This window comes from Schistocerca serialis, chromosome 3, assembly GCF_023864345.2.
Source record: "Schistocerca serialis cubense isolate TAMUIC-IGC-003099 chromosome 3, iqSchSeri2.2, whole genome shotgun sequence".
In the NCBI taxonomy this organism is placed as follows: domain Eukaryota; kingdom Metazoa; phylum Arthropoda; class Insecta; order Orthoptera; family Acrididae; genus Schistocerca; species Schistocerca serialis.
Window position 1 is genome coordinate 892,942,507 of NC_064640.1, and position 23,313 is coordinate 892,965,819.

At 38.9% G+C, this 23,313-nt stretch overlaps 1 protein-coding gene across 1 annotated transcript in view; it reads right to left on the bottom strand.

Moving 5' to 3' along the window:
- The window catches only part of LOC126471136 (uncharacterized), a 260,530-nt gene that overhangs the window by 13,673 nt on the left and 223,544 nt on the right, over positions 1–23,313 (bottom strand). The window contains exon 10 of the mRNA XM_050099226.1: positions 18,456–18,597. Coding sequence (XP_049955183.1) covers positions 18,456–18,597 — 142 coding nt within the window. The remainder of the gene's footprint in view (positions 1–18,455; positions 18,598–23,313) is intronic.

A 23,313-nucleotide genomic window follows, 5' to 3' on the forward strand; every position in this document is an offset into this window, starting at 1 on the left:
TTATAACTTGATTTGACTATATTCCTGAACATGACATAATTTCAGATAACAGTTAATGATAGGTGAATGGTTTGACAAACAGCAAGAACAAAGTAAATGTTTGTGAACAGCTTTATGCAGGAAATTTGAGAGTATTGATAAAAGGCAATGCTGGTATAGTGGCTTGGAAAGAAAAAAACTGGTCTGGGCTGTGTAGTTTGAACAGTAATAACAAATAACCTAGAGTATTTTGCTGTTGTGTAATAATGATTGAAGATGGGAAGGAATTAGTAATGCATAACATGTATTTGTAGTACAGTAACTGAGAAGTGTGATTACTTTGCTGATATAAATGAATGAGAGAAAATGAAGTAATAGCTAATGATGGTGGTAGGAACATGAGATAAAGAGAAACAGAGAATAGAAAAACAAGAAAAGAGGAAGGGTAGAAAATATTATAAAAGGAAAGTGTTAAAGACCTGTCATAATGTAATCAGAATGTGTGAATGGATTTCAGTAAAAAGGGGGAGGGTGGTGTAAATAATGTGAGAATATGTTACGAGGGACCAGCAACTGTCCATCATTATCGTAGGAGCTTCAGTTAAAATGAAAAAAGATGCACAGCAATAACAAATTTCAGCAGGATAAGAACTGGAGAATCTAAATAAGACAGAGTTTTGTAAATTTGCTCATAAATAAATACAATTACTCACTGTATCCAGAAAAGACGAACTGAAGTGTAGATAGTGTGCAATTTTATTCTTTAATCATAAATTTGAATTTTTTTTTTATTTTTATTTTTTTTTTTAATGTATTAGATGCAAATGAGGGAATAACACTGGAAAAGACAGCAGTAGAGAGGGAGTTAAGTTATGTTGTAAATAGAATTTGTAAGTGTCTGCCAATCTTCAATTGACTGCATAGGTTAATAATAAGAGATAGACTGAGCAATTACTTGCATCATAAGGCGAAGCAGCAAGCATAAAGCCCACAGCACTGCTAGGTAGAGATATGAATGTGTAGAAGCAGGAACTTTGTGTGTGATGAGTTGAGAAAACAGAAACTAACATGCAAGGACTGAAAACAATAAGAGCCAAAAAGCAATGCTATCTTAAATTATTATGTTTTGTTTTAGTCAATGTAGGATAGGTGAAGTTTGTTCTTTCACAGACTGTGTCATGTTATTTGTATTATTGGTTGAATAATTTTGGAATTTAGGAGAAATGAAATGTTATTCTTCTGTTTGATTATGGTAATGACAATCTGTCTTTAATTTTGTATATGCTCAATGCATATGCATGATTACATGTGGTACGCAAACAACATACTTCATTTGTGTCTGAGACATTATATCATGAGAGATTCAAGAGAATATCACATGATAAACTGGGGCACATGTGAAGATAACACTACAGTACAATATAGCTTTTCTCCTGTGCTTTCTTTCCTTTAATTTATTATAGAATATATTTTAACTTCGTTTCCTTGTGCAACTTTGTTTTTGTTTGCACCATAGAGTTGATATGGATAGAATTGCTATTTTCACTTTTTTGGTACTGCGTGTTCAAACATTTATTAACATGTTATTCAAAATTATTTACCATTGTCAGCATAAGGTGAAGTTCTACTTTCATACACGATTGTGAATTGTTCTACTGGGTGTAATTATAAGTGAGATGCATTGAGCTGTAGAAACATATCAATATGTCGATAAAGAAAAACAAAGAGAGTGGAGAGTTGGGGGTTGATTTGGAAGAGGAGACCAAACTGCGAGGTCATCGGTCTCATCGGGTTTGGGAAGGAAGACAGCCGTGCCCTTTCAAGGGAACCATCCTGTCATTTGCCTGAAGCGATCTAGGGAAATCATGGAAAACCCAAATCAGGATGGCCAGACGTGGGATTGAACCATCATCCTCTGGAATGCACGTCCAGTGTGCTAACCACTGCGCCACCTCGCTCGGTAGAGAGTGGAGAGAGAGAACAGAAGGTGATTGTCCAGCCTGCGTGAACAGAAGTGCTATGTCCTTGGCCAATGTTTGACAGCTTGTATCATGCTGATACACATTTTTTAATCAGGATATATTGTGGACAAAGAAACTAATATCCAAACATGTCTCATTGCTTCTCATTCTGAACTGATACACAGCACATTAATCTTAAAACTATGACATGCATATCTCAACACCACATGACTGCTGTACATGCAAGCATGGAAGGCCTCTCTTCAACTTCCAGCAGGGGGCATTACGAACACTTCTTTTGTCCAACTGTGAGTGCTTCTCTGCAGATGCATAATTCCTGCCTGTAATGCCGATAAATTTCAGTACCACCATGCACGTATTACCAGTCACATTTTGCAGCCGTGATGACAGCAACTACTACTACCTGATGATAGTGAACAGTTGCTTCAATAAAATAGTGTGGGATTTGCACAATGTTATCCAGCAGCAAATCCAAGAAGTGTATTTGCCACTGTTTACACAGTGTAAGTCATGTAATAATAACCTGTGTTAATATCAAAGGATTGTGCCACTAAATGCTGTACAATGCTGCCAATATACAAACTGCATAGTTTGTTGCCAGTTAGAAAATAGTTGGTATTATTTAACGCTGCTGATTTGTATTACGAAGGATGGCCATTGTACTTGACAGTCTATGCTAATAAATGCTAGAAGTGTGTAAAAGGTAAAGCGTTTGACATGGTGCTCCATTGCGGTCTGTTAATGAAGGTACGAGCATATGGAATAAGTTTACAGATATGTGAGTGGCTTGCAGACTTCTTAAATAATAGAACCCACAGTATGTTGGCTCGATGATGAGTGTTCATCGGAGACAAGGGTATCGTCAGGAGTGCCCCAGGGAAATGTGATAGGACCGCTGCTGTTCTCTATATACATAAACAATTTGGCGGGCAGGATGGGCAGCAATCTGCAGTTGCTTTGGTGATGATGCCATGGTATACAGTAAGTTGTCAAAGTTGAGTGACTGCAGTAAGATAGAAGATGACTTAGACAAAATTTCCAGTTGGTGTGATGCATGGCAGCTAGTCCTAAATGTGGAAAAATGTAAGTTGCTGCGCATGAGTAGGAAGATCAAACCAGTAATGTTCGGATGCAGTATTACTAGTGTCCTGCTTGACACAGTCATGTTGTTTAAACATCTGGATGTAATGTTGCAAAGCAATAAGAGATGGAACAAGCATGTGAGAACTGTGGTAGGGAAGGCAAATGGTCGATTTTTGGTTTACTGCAAGAATTTAAGGAAGAGTGGTTCACGTGTAAAGGAGGTTGCATACAGAACGCTAGTGCGAGCTGTTCTCAAGTACTGTTCGAGTGTTTGGTATCTGTACCAGATCGGATTGAAGGAAGACATCACAGCAATTCAGAGGCGGGCTGCTAGATTTGTTACCGGCAGGTTCAAACAACACGTAAGTATTACGAAGATGCTTCGGAAAATCAAATGGGAATCCCAGGAGGGAAGGCGACATTCTTTTCAAGAAACACTATTGAGAAAATTTAGAGCACCGGCATTTGAAGCCGATGGGCAAACGATTCTACTGCCACCAACATACATTATGTGTAAGGGCCACGAAGATAAGATACGAGAAATTACAGCTCATGTGAAGGCAGACAGTCATTTTTCCCTCACTCTATTTGTCAGTGGAACAGGAAAGAAAATGATTAGAATTCTTTCCTGAAGTCATTTACTAAGCATTTCTAAAGTTGCAGCAATGACATTATTTGAGACTAATTTTTGATGTTGTTCATACTTTTGGACGTGTATTCAAAATTTCCACAGTTATATTGTACACAGTCTTCATCAGCTAAGACTATGGAAAGGTGCTTTCACACGTCTTCTCTATCAAGAGACTGTCACCAAAAATGTACCCCAATTTATCTAGTCTTCAGTAAGTTTTAGGCCAACAAGGGAATCAATAACTCCTTACTGATCCACTCCACCAACATTTCAATAATGTGTTAGAACAGATAGTACACAAGCTGAAAGAGAATATGAAGTTGGCAATTCAGTCAGCATGCACAGAGAATGTTTTCACATTTATTTATTTACTTATTTTTAGTACTTTCGAGCCATACTGATCACAGAGAAGAGTATAGTGGAGCAACTGCAGGGCATAGTACTAGAGATCCTCCTCCATTTCTTCAGTCCTCCACTAAAGATCCTCCTCAATTCCTTCAGACCTCAACAACTTAAGCAGACACCAACACACTGCCAGTTCCAAATTGACACTACTGTCAGGCACACACATCCGAATGGCAACAAGGATGGGTGCCTGAAATGGTCACTGAAACTCAGGGGTGAAACCTGTACCAAATGGGAACAGATGCCTACAAGAGGCAGTGTTACTAGATTAACTTTAGCCCAAGCAACACCCTGCCCATATAGCCACCACATCTGTACCACATACACCAATCCTACCACTTATATCACCCTAGACAACCAACAGGGAGCCTGCAAGCATCAACATGCCTTTGTCCCCATGCACTACCTCCCAGCACCACACCTACAGCCAGCAGTAGCAACTCCAGCACACACACACACACACACACACACACACACACACACACACACACACACACACACACACACAGACACCTTTGGTATTTGGAAGGTTACCACAGTACTGTGCAGAAAAACTGTCCTTGAAGCTTTGGAGCACCATAATCTATTCAGTATTGTTCTAGCAAATGACAGGAAATCTTGAATGGTGATAGGATTGCTTCAGCATGCAAGCATTATTGGAATAGTGATACTAAAGTGATCCACGTCCCAGTGTACTTTTTATTTTGCTCAGCATCCATTCTGGCAGTTTTCTTTCTGACACACCTCTTTCTATATGGTAGAGATAATTAGAAAGTGGTCACTGGAGTGGGGATTGACCACCACCTCTCACTAAGGAAATCTGTGAGGGGAAAGGCAGCAAATTGCTAAATCATTGGCAGAGAATCACTCTGCCACTGTACTAGAATGTGTCACTTTTCCCGCATTAAAGTGGCATGTATTCTCCAAATGTAAGATCGTCACTCACTCTAGTGTGGGCAAGAGAGGCTCATAGCACATTATCCACTTCTACACACACTGCTTGACAAAAAAGTGAAACAAAATGAAACTTCACGAGTTCAGAAGTTATTTCAGCGACTACAAAATCAAGTCAAATTTACTACAAACTTGGCAGTATGAATGCACTTGGCAGTGCGAGATTACACTCCTTTTGGCCTGGGTGCATGCACTAATTCAGTTAGGAAGGGTATAATCAGGCTGATGTATCCTCTCCTGGGGCACACTAATCCTTGATATCGTACATACTGGCACTGGGACGAAGTTGACATCCAACCTGGTCCAACACGTTCTATAGAAGACAGATCTGGGAATATTATTGGTCACAGAAGTACCTCATCACACAGAAAGTTCTTAGTCATACAAACCATGTGTGGACGAGCAATGTCTGATGAAAAAAGGCACCACGATACTGTCACACGAGAGGTAACACACGAGGATGCAACACGTCCACAATGTACCGTTGTGCTGCCAGAGTACCCTCAATCACTATCAGCCATGACCTGAAGTCATACCTGATGGTTCCCCACACTATAATGACATAATAACACAGCTGTGCCTCTGCAAAACACTAAAGAATTGGGCCTCTCCCTAGATCACCACCATAATCACAGGCAATGGTCATCTGGGGTAGTGCAGAATTTCAATTCATTGCTGAACACGCCGAGATGCCATTTATCATCAGTCCATGCTTCCGGGTATTGCCAGCACTCCCAAATCAGCTGTTTGTGTCACGATTTTAATGGCAGCCTATGCACTGAATAGTAATTTCCTAGCCCAACTGCTGCTGGTTTCCCACCAAGGGTGCAGGATGGCACAAAATGCTGTAGGGAGTCTTATATGATATGAGCAGTGCTAATGCACTCTGGTAGCTCTTTTACCTGTCAAAAAGAAAAACTCTTAATGATTTACAAACCAGCTGATGTGTATGAAGTTACATCAACGTCCAACAATGATCTGGGGACTTCACTCTTTTTTTGCCAGGTAGTGTATTTTCTCTGCCATACAGTGGGTGGCAAAGGGTTCTTGGTACCAATATTCCATCAGAATATTGTGAGATAGTAATATGACTATATAGTCTTCATGTGCACCTTAACTTTTAATCCCTATGAAAAGTATATGAAGGATGTAATAGAAATGTTAAAGAATCTACTTTGGGTACCAGTACTTTAAATGTATCCAGAAGTGTTTCAGGAGACCAATCTCAGCTTTCTTATAAAGATCCCCATTTAAGTTTCCTGGTCCTCCATTCTATTTTCTTATGGTCTATACCAAACTGTTAAAATCTTTTGAGTGGCTTTCTGAATTTCTCATTACTTGATACAGACTACAAACACTGGAGCAGTACCTAGAATAGAATGCACTTGAATCCTTCATATAGCTTCCTTTAGATCTTCCCTATAACGGATTTCAGCTCTTTGTAGAACTTCATAGCATTTTGCACCATTACCTACAATTATATAGAAGATGTGGGAGAATCTAGACCTTCACCATTAATCTTGTAATCCAGTATCATCATGTTTACTCTCTTTGTCATGGACACTTCCTCACATACTCTAAAATCTCCCACAGGGAGAAACATAGTTGAGAGAAACAAATGGTGCACACCTATCTGGAATAGTACAAGTACTGCAGTAACAACTGCTTGTAATATGGTAGGTACAATGTTCAATGAGGAATGATGCGCACCACTGATAAACACAGCCACCTCTCACTCCTTTTTTCTTGTGGGCGTGATCAGTTTCATAGAAGAAAATCACTGGAATGATTAAACATCATTGGCAGTCACACTTCAAGAATTAAATGTCTTTTTGAGTTCTACACGAACATGTATCACTCCTGCTTGTAGCTTTGATTCGTCCACACGAACTTGAAAGTCATTCAAATTTCACTGCCTTACTGTAGTACAATTTTTTTTTCTATCACTGAGGCTTTTCCTTTTACTTTCACTCTACAGTACAATGGAGAACATGCAGCATGATGATGAAACTTGTCACTTACAACAGAAGAGCATGCTAAAAGTATTTTATTCACTGATACAAAAACTGGTTTCTTCTGCAACTGTGACAGATCATTACAAATGACTGAGGCTGCATGGCATTGTATAATGTGTACAACGACATGTGTATTGTAAGCTTAGCAGCTTTTATTCAATACAGGCTGAGTATGTCCTGTTACAAACTAGACATTTTCCTGAACAGTAAACACATGCTAGCTTTCCTCAGAGAAACAGCATTGATTGTGGAAAAACTATTTAGGTGAAACACACCTCCATACCCAGCATCTTGCGAACAACAGATGCAGGTGAAAGGTAGATTCCAGCTTCCTAGATTCCTGAAAGGCGTTCAACATAGTACCAAAAGACTGGCTACTAACCAAGATAATATCACAGAAAGTCTCTTCAGAAATATGTGATTCACCCACAGAATATTTCACTAAGAGAGCACCGTGTGTTACACTGGATGGCAAATGTTCCACAGAAACAAAAGGAATAATAGGTGTGCCACAAGCTAGCATAATAAAATCTCTAATGTTCTCAAGATACACATGATCTATTATATACGATCAGTTGTGTTATAAGATTGATTGCTGATTATGTTGCTGCATATTAGGAAGTATTATCAATAGATGGACGTAAGAAATTGTATAAAGTCTGGGACAAAATTCCTACTTTGTGTAATGTATCTGCAGTTCTCTTTAAATGTAAATAAATGTACAGGAAGTGAACAAAAATATGGAAACACCAAAACGACAACTCATTAACATGTCTAATATGGTGCTGGAAAACCAAAGGCATTCAACACCTTCCAGTTTTGGAATAGATAAATACAGGTCCTGTATGGTGGGCATCTTACCCTTCTTTCTGAAAAATAGTGGCATGTTCAGGTAATGATGATTGAGGTGTATAGTGTTCATGCACACTTCTCTCCAAAGTAGACACCAAAGGCACAAAAATATTGAGATCTGGTGACAGAGATTGCTAGGGGAGATGTGACAATTCATCCCCGTGCTCATAAAATCCGTCTTGGCCGATGCAAGCTGTGCAAACAGGGATCCTGTCATCTTGGAATACAGCATTGGGGAGCAAACATGTTACCATGGGACCTGATCCGCCAAAGTGGTCACATAATCCTTGGTGGTAATGCAACCTTGCAGAGTACCCACAGGGTCAATGGAATACCATGATATGCCTGCCAAATTGTCACCAAACCACAGCCTTGTTTCACTCTTGTGCCTTAAGCTCTGCCAGTAGTTGGAAATGGTGTGAAGCAAGAGTCATCCAATCAAATGACTCTCTTCCATTGCTCCACAGCCCAGGTTTCATAGCTTCGGCCCAAGTGTTCCTGTAACGGGCATTTACATCACTGATGTGTGGTTTTCGAATCCCAGTTTTCCCTGCAATTCCCAGCTTATGGAGCTCCCGTCATGTTTTTATGCTGACGGGAATCATGTGTGCGATATTCAATTATGCAGTGACTTTTTCAGCTGTTATTCTCTTATTTTTTGCCACAATCCTCTTTAATGACCATCTGTCATTATCACTCAAAACACACTTTCATCTGCATTGTGATTTAGCAGATGATATTTTTCTTCTTTTCCTATCTGTAATATAAATCTTCAGCATGGTGCCTCGTGAAACACCAAACACTTCAGCTCCCTTGGTTATGGAAGCATCCACTGTACGAGTAATAACAATTTGCCCAGGTACAAAGTCACTTAGCTCTGACATAATTCATGGTCAAATACAAAAGTGCAACCCGCAGGTTTGGACCAAGTATGCATTTCACGTGGTGTTTTCACATTTTTCACCAATCCATACATGATAATGTCTATAACAAAGTTAAAGAAACTGACAGTATCTTATTACAAGACTGGTGATGAACATCCTGAGCACGTCACATCATATAAGTATTTATTGTAACACTAACAAGCAATGTGAAATGGGACGATAACAGAAAATTAGTATTCAAGAAGGCGAATGGAAGACATTTTTGCCAGATACATTCTGGGAAGATGCAAGACCTCCCAGCAGCTCCAAATGCCTTAGGTCCACCTCAAACCCTGACACCTGAATGCATCTCCCCAATCGTCCCATTGCGGCTGGGTACAAGAATGCCACAGAACAAACCTCTGCCTTTGCTGACCAACATCTCCTAACTACTGTCCATAACTTCCCATTCTACATTCAAGATACTGTTCACTTCGCCTTCCTCCCCCATGCGCACAGTTTTGTGGCGACGTAACACTATCTTTCCCAATATGCTCCTGATATCAAACCTACCACTTCTTTCCTAATCCTCCTAACCAAGCACCTCCTGACTCACAATTACTTCACTTTTACAGGCCAAATCTATAAAAAAATGCACGATACTGCCATGGGTACCCGCATGGCACCATCCAATGCCAACTTATTTATTTGCCACCTGGAGCAATCTTTCCTATCCAAATACCTAAAATTTCTTGTAGTGTTCAAATCCATTGACGATATTTTCATGATCTGGACTCTTGACAGTGACACCCTTATTTCTTTCCCCTGTAACATCAACAACTACTCCCAAATCTTGTTCACCTGTTCCTTCTCAACTCAATGCACCACTGTCCTACACGTTGCCTCCACCTCTCAGATGGCTACATAAATACACCTGCTTATATCAAGTGCACCAACCATCAACAGTACTTCCACTTGGACATCTGTCACCTGTTCCACATCCAAAAATCTCTTTCTTACAGCCTCGCCACATCTGCAGTGGAAAGCAGGAACTGTTGAAATATGCTGATAACCTTGCCGGAGCTTTTATTAACAGAAAATATCTCATCCAGCTCATTCATAAACAGATCTTCTGGGCTATCTACTCTTCTGATGCCAGTAAACCTGTTAACCAACCACCACTTCTCTGATTACTCAGTATTACCCTGGCATTGCAAAGCTCAACCACGTCCTTCACCAGGGCATCAATTACCTCTTGTCGTACCCACATCACCAAAGTAGCGTTCCACTGTCCACCCTACCCTCAACTTCTATATCTACATACAAACTCTGCAAGCCAATGCAATGTGCATGGCAGAGGGTACCCTGTACCCCTTTTGCCATTTCATTTCCTTTCCTATTCCACTCAAAATAGAATGAGGGAAAAATGATTGTTTATATGCCTCTGTACATGTCCTAATTCTTATCTTCATGGTCCTTACACGAAATGTGTATTGGTGGCAGTAGAGCCATTTTGCAGTCAACTTCAAATGCCGGTTCTCTAAATTTTCTCAATAGTATTTCATGAAAAGAATGTTGTCTCCCTCCACAGAGTTTCCCATTTGTCTTCATGACGAATCCCCGTAACACTCGTGTTGACAGAACCTAATGGTGACAAATCTATCAGTATATCATTGAATTTCTTCAGTGTCTTCCTTTAATCCAACCAGGAGGGGGTCCCAAACACTTGAGTAATACTCAAGAATGGGTCACACAAGTGTTCTATACACAGTCTTGTTTACAGACAAACGACACTTTCATAAAAGTCTCCCAGTAAATTAAAGTTGATCATTTTTGTCTTCCTTACAATCGACCTTACACGCTCTTTCCATTTCATGTCACTTGCAGCATTATGACTAGATATTTAATCGACATGACTTGTCAAGCAGCATACTACCAACACTGTATTTGAACATTAGGGGAGTGTTTTTGTACTCATATGCATTAACTTGCATTTTTCTACATTTAGGGCAAGCTGCCATTCATCACACCAACTAGGACTTATGTCTAAGTCACACTGTATTCCTATACAATAACTCATTGAAGACATCTTCCCATTTACCACAACATCATCAGCAAACAGTTGCATATACTCCTCACCCTCTCCATCAGATCATTATGTACATACAGACATACGGAATAAGAGCGGTCCGACCAGACTTCCTTGGTGCATTTCTGACGATACCCTTGCCTCTGATGAACACCCGCTTTCAAGGACAATGTACTAGGTTATATTATTTAAGAAGCCTTCAAGTCACTCACATAACTGGGAACATATTCTGTATAATCGTACATTCGTTAACAGTCTGCAGTGGGACACTGTGTCAATTGCTTTCCAGAAATTCACACATATGGAATCTGCCTGTTGCCTCCATCCATGCTTTGCAGGATATTGTGCGAGAAAAGGGCAAGTTGTGCTTCACATGAGTGATGCTTTCTATTAAGGATATTCATCTGTAATTTTGTTGGTCTATTCTTTTACCCTTCTTATATACAGGTTCCTGTGCTTTTTTCCACTCGGTCGGAACTTTGTGCTGGGCGAGAGATTTGTGATAAATGCAAGCTAAGTAAGGGTCCAATGCTGTAGAATGCTCTCTGTATCACCAAATTGGGATTTCATCCGGACCTGACACCTTATTTGTGTTCAACTCTTTCAGTTGCTATTTTATGCCAGGTATGCCTATTACTGTGTCCTCTATATGAGAGTGTAGGCAACAGTCAAGAGATGGTATGTTTGCATTGGTTATCCTGCAGGAATGATTTCTTAAATGTGAAATTTAAAATTTAAGCTTTCCGTTTGCTGTTTTTATTGCCACACCATACAGATTAATGAGTGTTTATAAACAGAGGCCTTTGACCTGCTTAGCAATTTTATGTAGGACCAGTCTTTTCTTGGGTTCTCGGCAATATCTTTTGCTAAGGTATGATCGTGGTAGCTGTTGGATGCTTTGCGCATTGATCTTTGGCTGGCACACTAATTACCACTAATTTTTGCCTGTTGTCATTTGTGTGTTCTTTTCTGAACTGAGACTTCTAGTCACTGCTTTCTCAGCTTTTCCTGAACTTTGTTACTAAACCACGGTGGGTCTTTACCATCCTTAATCCACTTACTCAGCACATATTTCTCTATTGTATGAGTAACAATCGATTTAAACTTTGCCATTATTCCTCTATGTCCATTATATTGGAAATAAATGACATCCATTCACTGTCTAAGTGGAACGATAACAACTACTTATCTGCTCTTTCTAGTAAAATTACTTTCCCAGCCTTCTGAATGGTTTTAGTAAGTGTTGGTGCTGTCATGACATCATGATCGCTAATCCTTGTCTCTATAATGTGTCCAGGAAGAATGGTCAATATTCAGGGGCATGACAACATAGGCTTTAAAATGCACAACTTATGAGCTATAAGCATCACTTTGTCTTCAATATTGTGAAACAAATCTCTTCTACTGCAAGTTTTTGCTTTCCATATTTTGAGAGGAGGTAGCATGGACCAAAACAAGAAAAACTTGTGTAGTAAACATGCACTAAAATGCATACCTTAATAGCTATGAGCACTTCTTCAACAGAAATGTGTGTTCCACATTAATGAATACGAATGACCGCTCATAGCTCTTAAAGTATGCATTTTAAAGCCCAAATTTACTAGCCTTCTTTCCTTCGAATGAGCATTCCTGTCATATTCCTGAATACTGACCATTCCTGCTGGGACCCCCTGTATACTGACACTGCAGATAAGATCAGGTCTATTTGTTGCTATAGGGCCTAAAATATTTCCAGTGTGTGTGGGATGTCAAACTAGCTCCTGATGACAGTTTTCAAAAACCTTCGTTCAAAAGCACTTTCCAAGGCTTCCTGTCCGTACCGCATGCAATAAATCCACAGATGTCCCAGTATATACTTGGATAGAGCCACCTCCAACTAATATTGCATAATCTGGGTATTTCCGCACTACAGAACATAGTCTTTCTTTGAATGATTCTAAATCTGTCACAGAGGAATTGGCACAGTTAGGTACAATTTCGAACTCAATACACACAATATTTTCATCAACTGCAATGCACTCCCCCCCCCCCCCCCCTCCACTCTTCCCCACCCATGGCGTCTAATCTTCTTTCATTCCACGCTTTGCTAAATTTTTCAGAGCTTTCTAATTTTGGTGTCAGCCAGCTCTCGGTTCTGAGAATAATTTGAGTGCAACAACTTTTCTGAGGGCAATCCATCACTATTCCAATCCTGCTCCCCCTGGGTCAATTCCTTGTGGTCAGCCCAGGTGCAAGACCTGTCCTCTACACCCACCCCTTACTTCCCACCGCAATCCAGTCACAGGACTTTCCTACCCAATAAATGGCAGGGCCATGTGCAAAAGCAACCATGTTATATGCTGATGAGCCAAAACTTTAAGATCACTTACTTAAAAGCATGTTGGTCCACCTAATTCAGCAGTGATTCTGCATGCCATGGATTTGACAAGTACTTGATAGGTTTCCAGGGGTTTGTAGCATCAGATGCCTCTGCACAAGTCACACACTTCTCATAATTTATGGGCAGTTAGTTTGTGGGTGTGGAGCTGGCACCCAATAGCACCCCTGTTTGGTTTCATTGGATTCAGATAAGCCAACTCTGATGGCCAAGACATCAATGGGAGTTCATTACGATGCTCCTCAAACCATTGCAACACTGTTTTGGCCTTGTGACAGGGACAGTTATCCTGCTGGAAGATACCACCGCTGGTGGGGAAGACATGACGTGTAAGGGGTTCCTGGTGATATTCACATAGTCCACTGTCATGGTGCCTTCGATTACTACCACAGGTCCCACGGAAGCCCAAATGAATGTCCCCCATAGCATAATACTGCTCCCAACAGTCTGTGTCCGTGGCGCACTGCATGTTTTGACCAGCCGTTCACCTGGATGACAGCGTATCTGGATACGGCCATCGACCTGTTTTAACAATAAATGGGATTCATCCGACCAGGAGACATGATTCCACCAATCCATGGTCCAATTTCAATGATCCCATGTCCACCGGAATCATCATTGACAATGTTGTTGGGTCAACATAGGAGCAAGTTGGGGTCCTCCACTGCGAAATACCACGTCGGACACTGTGTGCGGTATGAAATGCTCCAAAACAATTGTGCCTGTGCCAACACTGTACTCCGTCATCAGATCTGCCATAGATCACCGCGTACCTATGTTCTGTTATGAGGTACTGATGTCCAACTTCTTGTCTCTTACTTGTGGTTTCAGTATTCGTCAACCACTTTCCACAGATGCTCGCGACAGTAGCACGTGAACAGCGGCCAGCTTAACAGTTTCCAAGATGCTCACTCCCAGGCACTGAGCCACAACAATATGGCTTTTGTCAAAGTCAGATAAGTCGGCAGATTTCTGCATCTGTGCCACTTACCATCGTTAGAATGATACCCCATTCATATCTGTTATGCTCACATTCTCCTCTTAATGTGTCACATGCCCTCACTGCCACCAGGCAGCATACAACTTCGTGGTAGGCAGTGTCATAATGTTTTGGCTCATCAGTGTATATCAGATATGCTGCAGTTGCTGTACAGAATTCTACACTGCCCTCCATACGTTTGGAAACACCTGGTGATAATTGACAACTGAAAGGAAATACTTTATAAAATAGCATTTTATTGTTTTCTAAATGTTTATTAAGTTCAAGAAGAAGAAGAAGAAGAAGAAGAAGAAGAATATTAAGTAGTTTGAGGAATGAGGATTTTAAAGACTTTATTAAACTAAATGAAACAATGAAACATTAGTCAAAAAAGATGTGTCAGCAAAAAGTGTACATTGGGCACGTAACACAGTTTAGATTTTACATACATCAATGTCAAATTTTCTTTCAGTGACATGAACTGCACTCAAAAAAATTAGTCTGAAAATGGGAGATTCTCTGTGCTATGCACTGTAATCTTTCTGATGAAACTTCTCATGACAGGTCAATTAAAAAGTCAATATATGATTAAACCTGTAACTTTTGTGTATCAGATGTTCTACAGAAATCTCAAAACAGAAACTGGAGACACATCTACCATAGAATACATTCATACTTCTAATTTTCATTATTCATACTTTCTTCATTTCATGTGTAACACTGTGTAATAAAATTAGAGAATTTCAGTCAATAAATCTTTAGATGACATGACATTTGTCCATTTATGTGCAACAGATCTGAATGATCAAAATAAAACAATAATTGAAAAATAACATTTTTTTAAATGATATTCAGTTGCACTGCCTGTCATTGGCTTTGTCAAAATATTCTTTCACTTTCCCATCTGCACTACAACTATTAAAAAATGGATTACATAGTATCTTGCATATCTGCAGGTAAATGGCTTCTTTACTTCTGTAATTATGTGTTGATAACAAATTTTGTAAACCTTGTGTGTCTGCTAACAATTGAATTTTAGAAAAATTTAATTCTTCTGGAAACCAATACCAATTTTTTCGCTGCAATGCAGAAGACCTGATCAGGGAAAACAGCAGCACTTAATGTTCCTCTAATTTAGTTCCAATAGTGTATGTTATATTTCAAATACAATGTTATAAATATTTGAAACACAGCTATGTGAGTCACAAACATCTACTTTTTCAGGTTCAAAATCAATCTAAGTCTCTTAAGGAGGAAGAGTGGCAGTTGATTCCCATCATGAATCACAACCTTAGCCCCTACTAACTATAGCTCTGCAATGTGTAATTTCCTTCAAATCCTGAAATGCCTTATTGGCAAGATGTGACTCTTCAACTGATTGAGGTTATGGGTGTTTGGGTGGGAGGGAGCTCTTAAGATTCTTCAGTGCTCTAAGGCATCTCCAAGAGTGACAACAATATCTGTTTACTGCCGCACAGACAACCCAGAAACCATTACCTTAATTTTAAATTACAGTAGGTTAATGGGGAAAAGCCAGATGACATTACACACAAAATATTTGCCATACAAAAACCCATTCTCTTGGCTGCAAAATGTTTCCCGTAACTGAGGAGTTACCATTTTACCATTTTACAGCCTGAGGGGGAAAAAAAGCCTGGGGGGGGGGGGGGGGGGGGGAGTATGCCCAATATGCCGTATCTTCCAACAAATAAGGAAGACCTGTAAGTGCTCTATTATGAACACAGTACTGATATTAGCACTTTTACACAGTTTAACATTTTAAGACACTCCTCTATGTAACAATGTTCAAGTACAGGAATCACTCTCAAACTTTTTTCTACTCTACAGCGAAGGGTGTGCTATGTTCGAATGATCATAATGAACAAGTGGAAACACGCAATTCATGTGCAATGCCTCCAATATAACAGCCTCCAGTTTAGTCAAGTTAGTCAGCATTCACATTTGAAATCAATCTGAATCGCATAGAATCCAGAGTCCAAATATGACTGGTCAACTTATACAAGTCATGAGAGAAATAATGCAATATTCGTTTCAATTCTTCTGATTGTTTCCTGGTCTCCGACGGGGGAGCATACTTATACATGATGGCACATGAGAAACTGGCCCCATGCACAGACTGCTAGCCAATTATGTATGAATTGTTGCCTGCCATGAGCAGATACAGTAATAATAGATAAACATGCACTAATTAGATAATAAAGAAACAATGAGAATGCAAAACATAGTCACAACAGCTTTAAAACAATAGATGACAATTGGCTTGCGACAATGAGCAGTCTCATACTCAGGGCCGATACTTTGTGCACTATCATGTATTTCGGTGTAAATGATAGTAGAGACCTACAATCAAATTTCAAATAAACAACAATGACAACAACATTTGTTTCGTGAGTTTCATTCAACAACAGGCCCTAGTGACAATTATTACGATCTGCCTTTGTGTCAAAAAATTGCCAGTAAAGCACTCTCTTCCACACTGAGAAATAGCAATTAGTCTTCATATTGTTATTAGCGACTTTCAATGAATTTATCACTGTGGCCGCATGACACTAATGGAATTAGGGGTCTTCAACACACAAATGCTTCAATCCAAAAATATTCTGTCATCATCTATACTAGCCTTTAACTATAGCCTGAAATAAACAATACATCTCCATAGAGTGGCATATGGAAGCCAGCAATTTTAGCAGGCTAATGTCTCTTAATACAATGTTTATGAGAGGCAGCAATGCTCTAACAAAATTATTCGATATTTAGGGAACAAAACTTACAACATTTTGTGAAATAATATGGAAAACAGACAGAAAACCTAAATTTGACTGTATGAGTCACAAGCGATTTCAGGATTGTGGTATCACACTCTAGACATGTACATTTATTGTATTGAAGTACTTAAATTGAGTGTTTTCCTATTTATGATAAGTAACTGGTGTCCTGGCCACAGTCAGCAGATTCAGAGTGTGTGGCACAAGAAATGGGATCTTCTTGCATGGCATAAGTAATCGCCATGCCTGCCAGATACTCTGATCATACAACTGTGAGGGTTTGAAAGTTCAGCTGGAAGTCAACTGGGTGCCAGCCATAGATGTATCAAAATGAGAAAACATGTTGATAATAGCAGCTGGCATGGCACAACTAAAATTACAAGTATCAGCTACCCTCCAGTGCTTGCTTCCCACTGTCCACCAATGCAGAACCTCAAGCCCATCATGTTTGTGCCAACACTGCAACATCCTGTATGATTATGCCTGGGCTCCACTAGATGGTATCTTCAGCACAACTACCGATACTGTTGGAGCCACAGTTGCCATGGGCAACACCCTTGATGGCTTGGCTGCTGGCTTCATCTCCACTGCAGCAAATGGAGGGGCCACACTCACACTTCACTGGCACACCTTTTATCACTACAGGTCGATAACAACTGATGACAAGATGTACAACATTGGCCAAAGCCAGAAGTCATCCCAAGTCTTCAATGGTGGGGTGCAACCACCAACACTGGTACCACTGACAATATAAGACACCAGCACCAAAGCCATTCAGCTTCAGACGTTGCTGCAGCACAGTCGGTCTGTGGTCACAGTATTACCAATGGTCCTGGGACTGTCATCAGTGTTTATTCCACCAACGTCAATGTCAGGGATTGAAGTGCTGCTGGACCACCACGAGCAATGAGCATTTCTGGCAACACTGTCTAGCCCATTCAATAACCACCTCCATGGCATAGCCACAGTAAGATGGGGGGATTCTGTGCCTACTTAGCTAGAGATCTGGAGTCTTGATCAGAGTCTGAAGAATCAGAGGGCACAACATAATACAAAAGAGTCTTCTTTCGTGCTGCAAGCACATTCCCAACATCTGCTTTATGGCATAAACACCCTACACATGCGAAACACTTTGCTTGTGTTTCTGTAAAGCTAATATCTACTTGGTTTGGCTGCGTGGTGACTCTGCTCAGACTATGCTCTAATTTGGCTTGCCCAATTATTGATTCATTCGCTTCGGTTAGCATCATATTTGGGTGTAGCTCTGACTTCTTTGTAGGTATTGGTGTACCACTATGTTGTGTGTTTCATGTCAGATATATGACTGATTGCCTCCATCTAGTCTGTAGTTCCATTTCTCTTACGTGGAGTGTACAAGAAATAATTAAACTTAATTAACAATAAGATAAAACAGTGAGTTCTATCCATCAACATAGAAATGACAATTCTTCACAATATACCTGAGGTTTTGAAGGACAAGTAATTTCATTACTTCTTTCACGTGACTGATATGATCCCTTCAAAATTTTCAAGCTTGCCTCTCCGATCCGAACTGATGGCGGCACATTCAATTTTCTTTCAAGTCTCACTTGTGGGAGGAAACTGAAAAGAAAGAAATGTGATAAAAATATATAACATAATAAGATTATTACGATAACACAATTCTATCCTTGTCACATGAGTAATTACAACACACAAGTCTATGGGCTGATACTGGTTTGAAAAATTCTTATTCAATTCCAAAAAGGATTAAAAATTTTGTGTGAAAAACTAAAAGTAACTCTACAGGATCTATAATGGGCATAAACTGAATGTTAACTCATATATATTTAATTTAATTAAAATCTAAAATTTCTGCCTTCAACAGTGGCAATAAGCATTATTACTCTCAAAAACAAACTCCACAAAAAATGACCTTTGAAAACAGTTCAAGTGACCTACATTCAGACAATGCCAGGTTGGGATTGATATTGTACTCCATTTTACCGGAGCACCATAACTGTATATAGGCTATTATTATGATGCGGTTGCTATTCCCAAAGGTAGTTTAAAGCTACTGCCAGTGAGCCCTGGGAGGAACCTGTGCCCCCCTTTTATCTACACCTAGTGTATGGCACATGGTCAAATGTGGTGTGGTGACTCTGCTCAGACTGTGGTCCAATTTGGCTTGCTCCGTTACTGATTCATCCTCTTTTGTTAGTGCCATCTTATTCAAAGATACTGATAGAAGCTGAATTTTTTCAATGAGTTTGCCCATAATGTAACCAAGGTGGAACCTGGAAACCAGCCTGATATTTAACTAAGTGGATGCAGACAACTGCCTAAAAACCACATCCAAGCTGGCCAGCACACCGACCCCCATCGTTAATACACAAGGCAGATTTGATCCAGGGCCAGTGTGCCTCCACATCTCACATGATTTTCATTAAATACAATGTGTTTCTGGTCATCAAAAAATACTCTACTCAAATTATTAATGAGCACAGTCATCAGACTCACAGATCCTTAAAATGCATCTACAAAATGCTCGAAGAGTTACACTCAAGTTCTGCATAGGAAACTGAAATAACACTTTTCTATGAATACTCTAATCTACCTTTGGTAACTGTTGTTTTTTGGACTTATTTACTGACAGGATCTTGAACCAATCCTGTGTACTTTTCAGAAGATATTTTTAATGACTGGTCTGTATTTGTTTTTGTTTTAATTTTATTTCATTGAACATATGTGTCAATGAAAAAATATCTGGTAAGGAGGACATTCTTGATCTCCTCTGATTGTACACATGACTCAAACTGGAACTGTTAGGTCTTTTCCCAACCTGTACACCTAAAGTAACAAGCTACTATACTGAAGCTGTGTGTTTGATCAACATTATGTCCACTCCACATAATTAATGTTTTTAACCTTTTTATGACCAGAGATCTGATCCAGAGTGTTTCAAAATAATTCTATGATGAAAGACAGGTTTACAAATGTTACAGTAACAGCACCAAAACTGGAAAGATTATTTATGAAAAAAATATAAACATTGTTTTAGTAATATACAATAAACAATATTTATGACACTGAAAGAAGATATAATTCAGCATAGTTTTACTAATATTGTGGAAATAGCTTGCTTTTCATACACACTGCAATGAATGCAGCCAAATTACACAAACATTTCCCTAATGCTATAAAAGTCTGACTCCCCAAAATACCAGCAAGTTGGAAGGGGCAAGCAAAAGTATTGTTGTCAGTCACAAAAACAGATCGCCATAAGCAAAACATGAAACACACAAGCGGACAATACAAATGAACCCTGTTTCTTTAAGCCTTGTAAAAACATATCTTTTGCAAGCTGGAACATGTGATGGAGCAATAATGATATATACACTCAAGGAGAAGCGCTTAATTGGTTCTATGAGTAGGAAGCTAGTTTAAAAAAATTTATGAAATATATACATATTTCTACATATCCTACAATTATGCAACACACTGACCTAGTAACAGGTAAGGCAGTGGTAGATTCTTGTCCTGTTAGTATGATGATGGAGTGGGACTTACTTTTTGGATTCCCTTGAAAATATTGCCTCCACTTCCTACTCTTCTTTGGTTTCATCCATTTTTCATATCGAGTAGCTGTTTTAAATTATTTTTTTAGTTCATGGGACATATTAACGTGTGGCAGTCTAACCGGCTCCAAATGTTAATATACTCAAAAACAAAGCTCCTAGCCGAATACTAGCATTTTATGCAAACTATGTTTTCGTGTAGCATTTGAAGCAGAAGCAACCACATGTGGATAGACATTACCCTGTTAAAATATGTGTTGTTGCATGATGGAGGAAGATGGTGCAATATCTTTGGCTCTAAATTCTTTCTGAAGCAACTGTTGTTTTCACATAGAGCACAATACGTACAAGTCAAGATCACATGTTGTTTCAAATTGTATACTTACACAACTCTCTCTCTATTTTGTATTTGTCGTTTCTGGACAGTGGAAGTCAACGTAATGGCTTTTATTTATTTATTTCTTACAATCTTGCAGGTTCTGCCATGACTGCCACATTTTTTGTTGCAAATCCACTACTTCCGGTTATCTTTTAGATCAATGTTAATACCAGCATCAGTCAGGTTTTGTAAAATTCTAAGCAATCACACCACTAACTTTGGCATTTTCTGGCGCAATACTCATACAATGGCATGCCTTGTTCAAGTCAAGATGTCATGGTAGGACAAACTCAGTCACAAGAGAACAATGATTCTGCCCCATGTGACTTTTTCGAATATGGATATTGTGACTTTTGATACTGACAAAGAATATTTGCACATGTTTTGAAGTTGCCACTTCATCTGCCTTTGATGAATGACGGTGGTGTAACACTGACCTTACTAGTGAAACGAGACACATTACTGCTTGGTTAATATGTACACCATCTTCTGTAAACTTTATCACTTATTTTAAGGTACATTTTTTCCACAAAACATCTGATTTTAAATTTGCTCACACAATTCTTTCTGGGTATTGTAAGTTTTACAGATCTTATTGTAATTCTTGGTATTCTGGCACATGCTTTCTATCACAGCCTTGACATATTTGTTCATCTGAATTAAATAAATACAATTTCTCTCTTCAAAAGACTTCACATTTCTTCCTTACAGTCTGATGTAGACAAGAAATTGAGAATTATTAGAATTAATTCATTTATTACAAACTGTCATTTTTTCCATCTCACACACTACAAAATTTTCAGGCTTTATCTCTCACACACACACACACACACACACACACACACACACACACACACAATACTTTTATTGTGACTTGACTTTCATGATTAATAGCACTGTCAGTTTCTCAGACAGATGTAGTATGTGTCTTAACATCAATATATTTCTTAAAAACCATTCAGTAGCCAATCACATAAAGTATTTCTTTTTTCAACAGACTATGCTGTTATCTTCAGGTCTTAAACTTTTTATTGTAAAACCTGTTCTTTTTACACTGAACACTATCTTCTTCAGGCCTTAAACTTTTTGTTGTAATGCATGTTCATTTCACACTGAACCAAGTGAAGTGTAAAATTAACATGTTTAATAACAAAAAGTTTAAGATCTGAAGATGAAAAAAAAGAAATTTGCAATCATAGGTGTTGACCTTCCCCCCCCCCCCCAATTAAAGCAGATCGCCCTTCAGTACTCACAAAATTCAATATATTTACTGATAATGCCTGCTTGAGCAAGATGCATGAAAAATGGGCTTGCACACTATGACTTCTATGTGCATGCCATTTGATTTGCTCATAGTAAACCAACTGATTGGACACTCATAGGGATGTGTGAAGATGGATTTATATAACTGAATATATTGTTCACACAAACAGAAAAACTAAAGACAGCTGATGGGAACATGTCTAAAGATATATTATATTATACAAAAAATCAGAAAGATATTATTTTGGAGGTACATGTGAACAGAGTTTAAAAATCAGTCATCAATTTTATTCAAACACATTCATCAAACAGCAATTTTATCTTCAATGACAGAAGCTGCAAGTTCCGGTAAAATTGTCACAAAAGAAAGACCTTAGTTTCTGTTCACTCTGTAAAGCAGTTTTGTATATTGAATGTACTGTATATGAGTGAGGATGACACACGGTGAAACAGCCACACGAACATAGTCAGCACTAAGCATGAACTACCTATCACAAAAAAACTAGTGTAAGAGGATTACATTATCACAACAATGATGCATCTCAATAAGATAATTATTACCACTGTCTTCCATCAACACCTGAGGCACATCATACCAATATTTATTTGAAATGAGTGCCTAAGAACCAACACCATCTATCCACAAAATAGAGTACTCTAAAACACTCACATGCTAGCTCAAAGTACCTAAGGAAAGGATATTCTCTTGTAACATAATACCCTTTATAATGATACAGCACTTTTAGATTAGTTGTATTCGGGGCAGTATTTTAATGCCACAATGTGCTTGCTTACTAAACTCAGAAACAACACTGACTTAATTTGTGACCTTTATTGTTTGAATTGTTTACATTGTTACATGGACACAAAATTTCATGTTCCGTAATACTGTGGTGAGATCTGGAATTAACCATGTTTATGTTGATGATTAAAAAAATAAAAAAATAAATAAAAAAATTAAAAAAACCTGTAATGTTCAAGTACAGTATTAGTAGTGTGCTGCTTCACACGGTCATTTTGATTAAATATTTAGGCACAACATTGCAAAATGACATGAAATGAAATAAACATGTAAAACATGTGAGGTCAGTTTGTAGGAAAGGTGAAAGTCAACTCTGA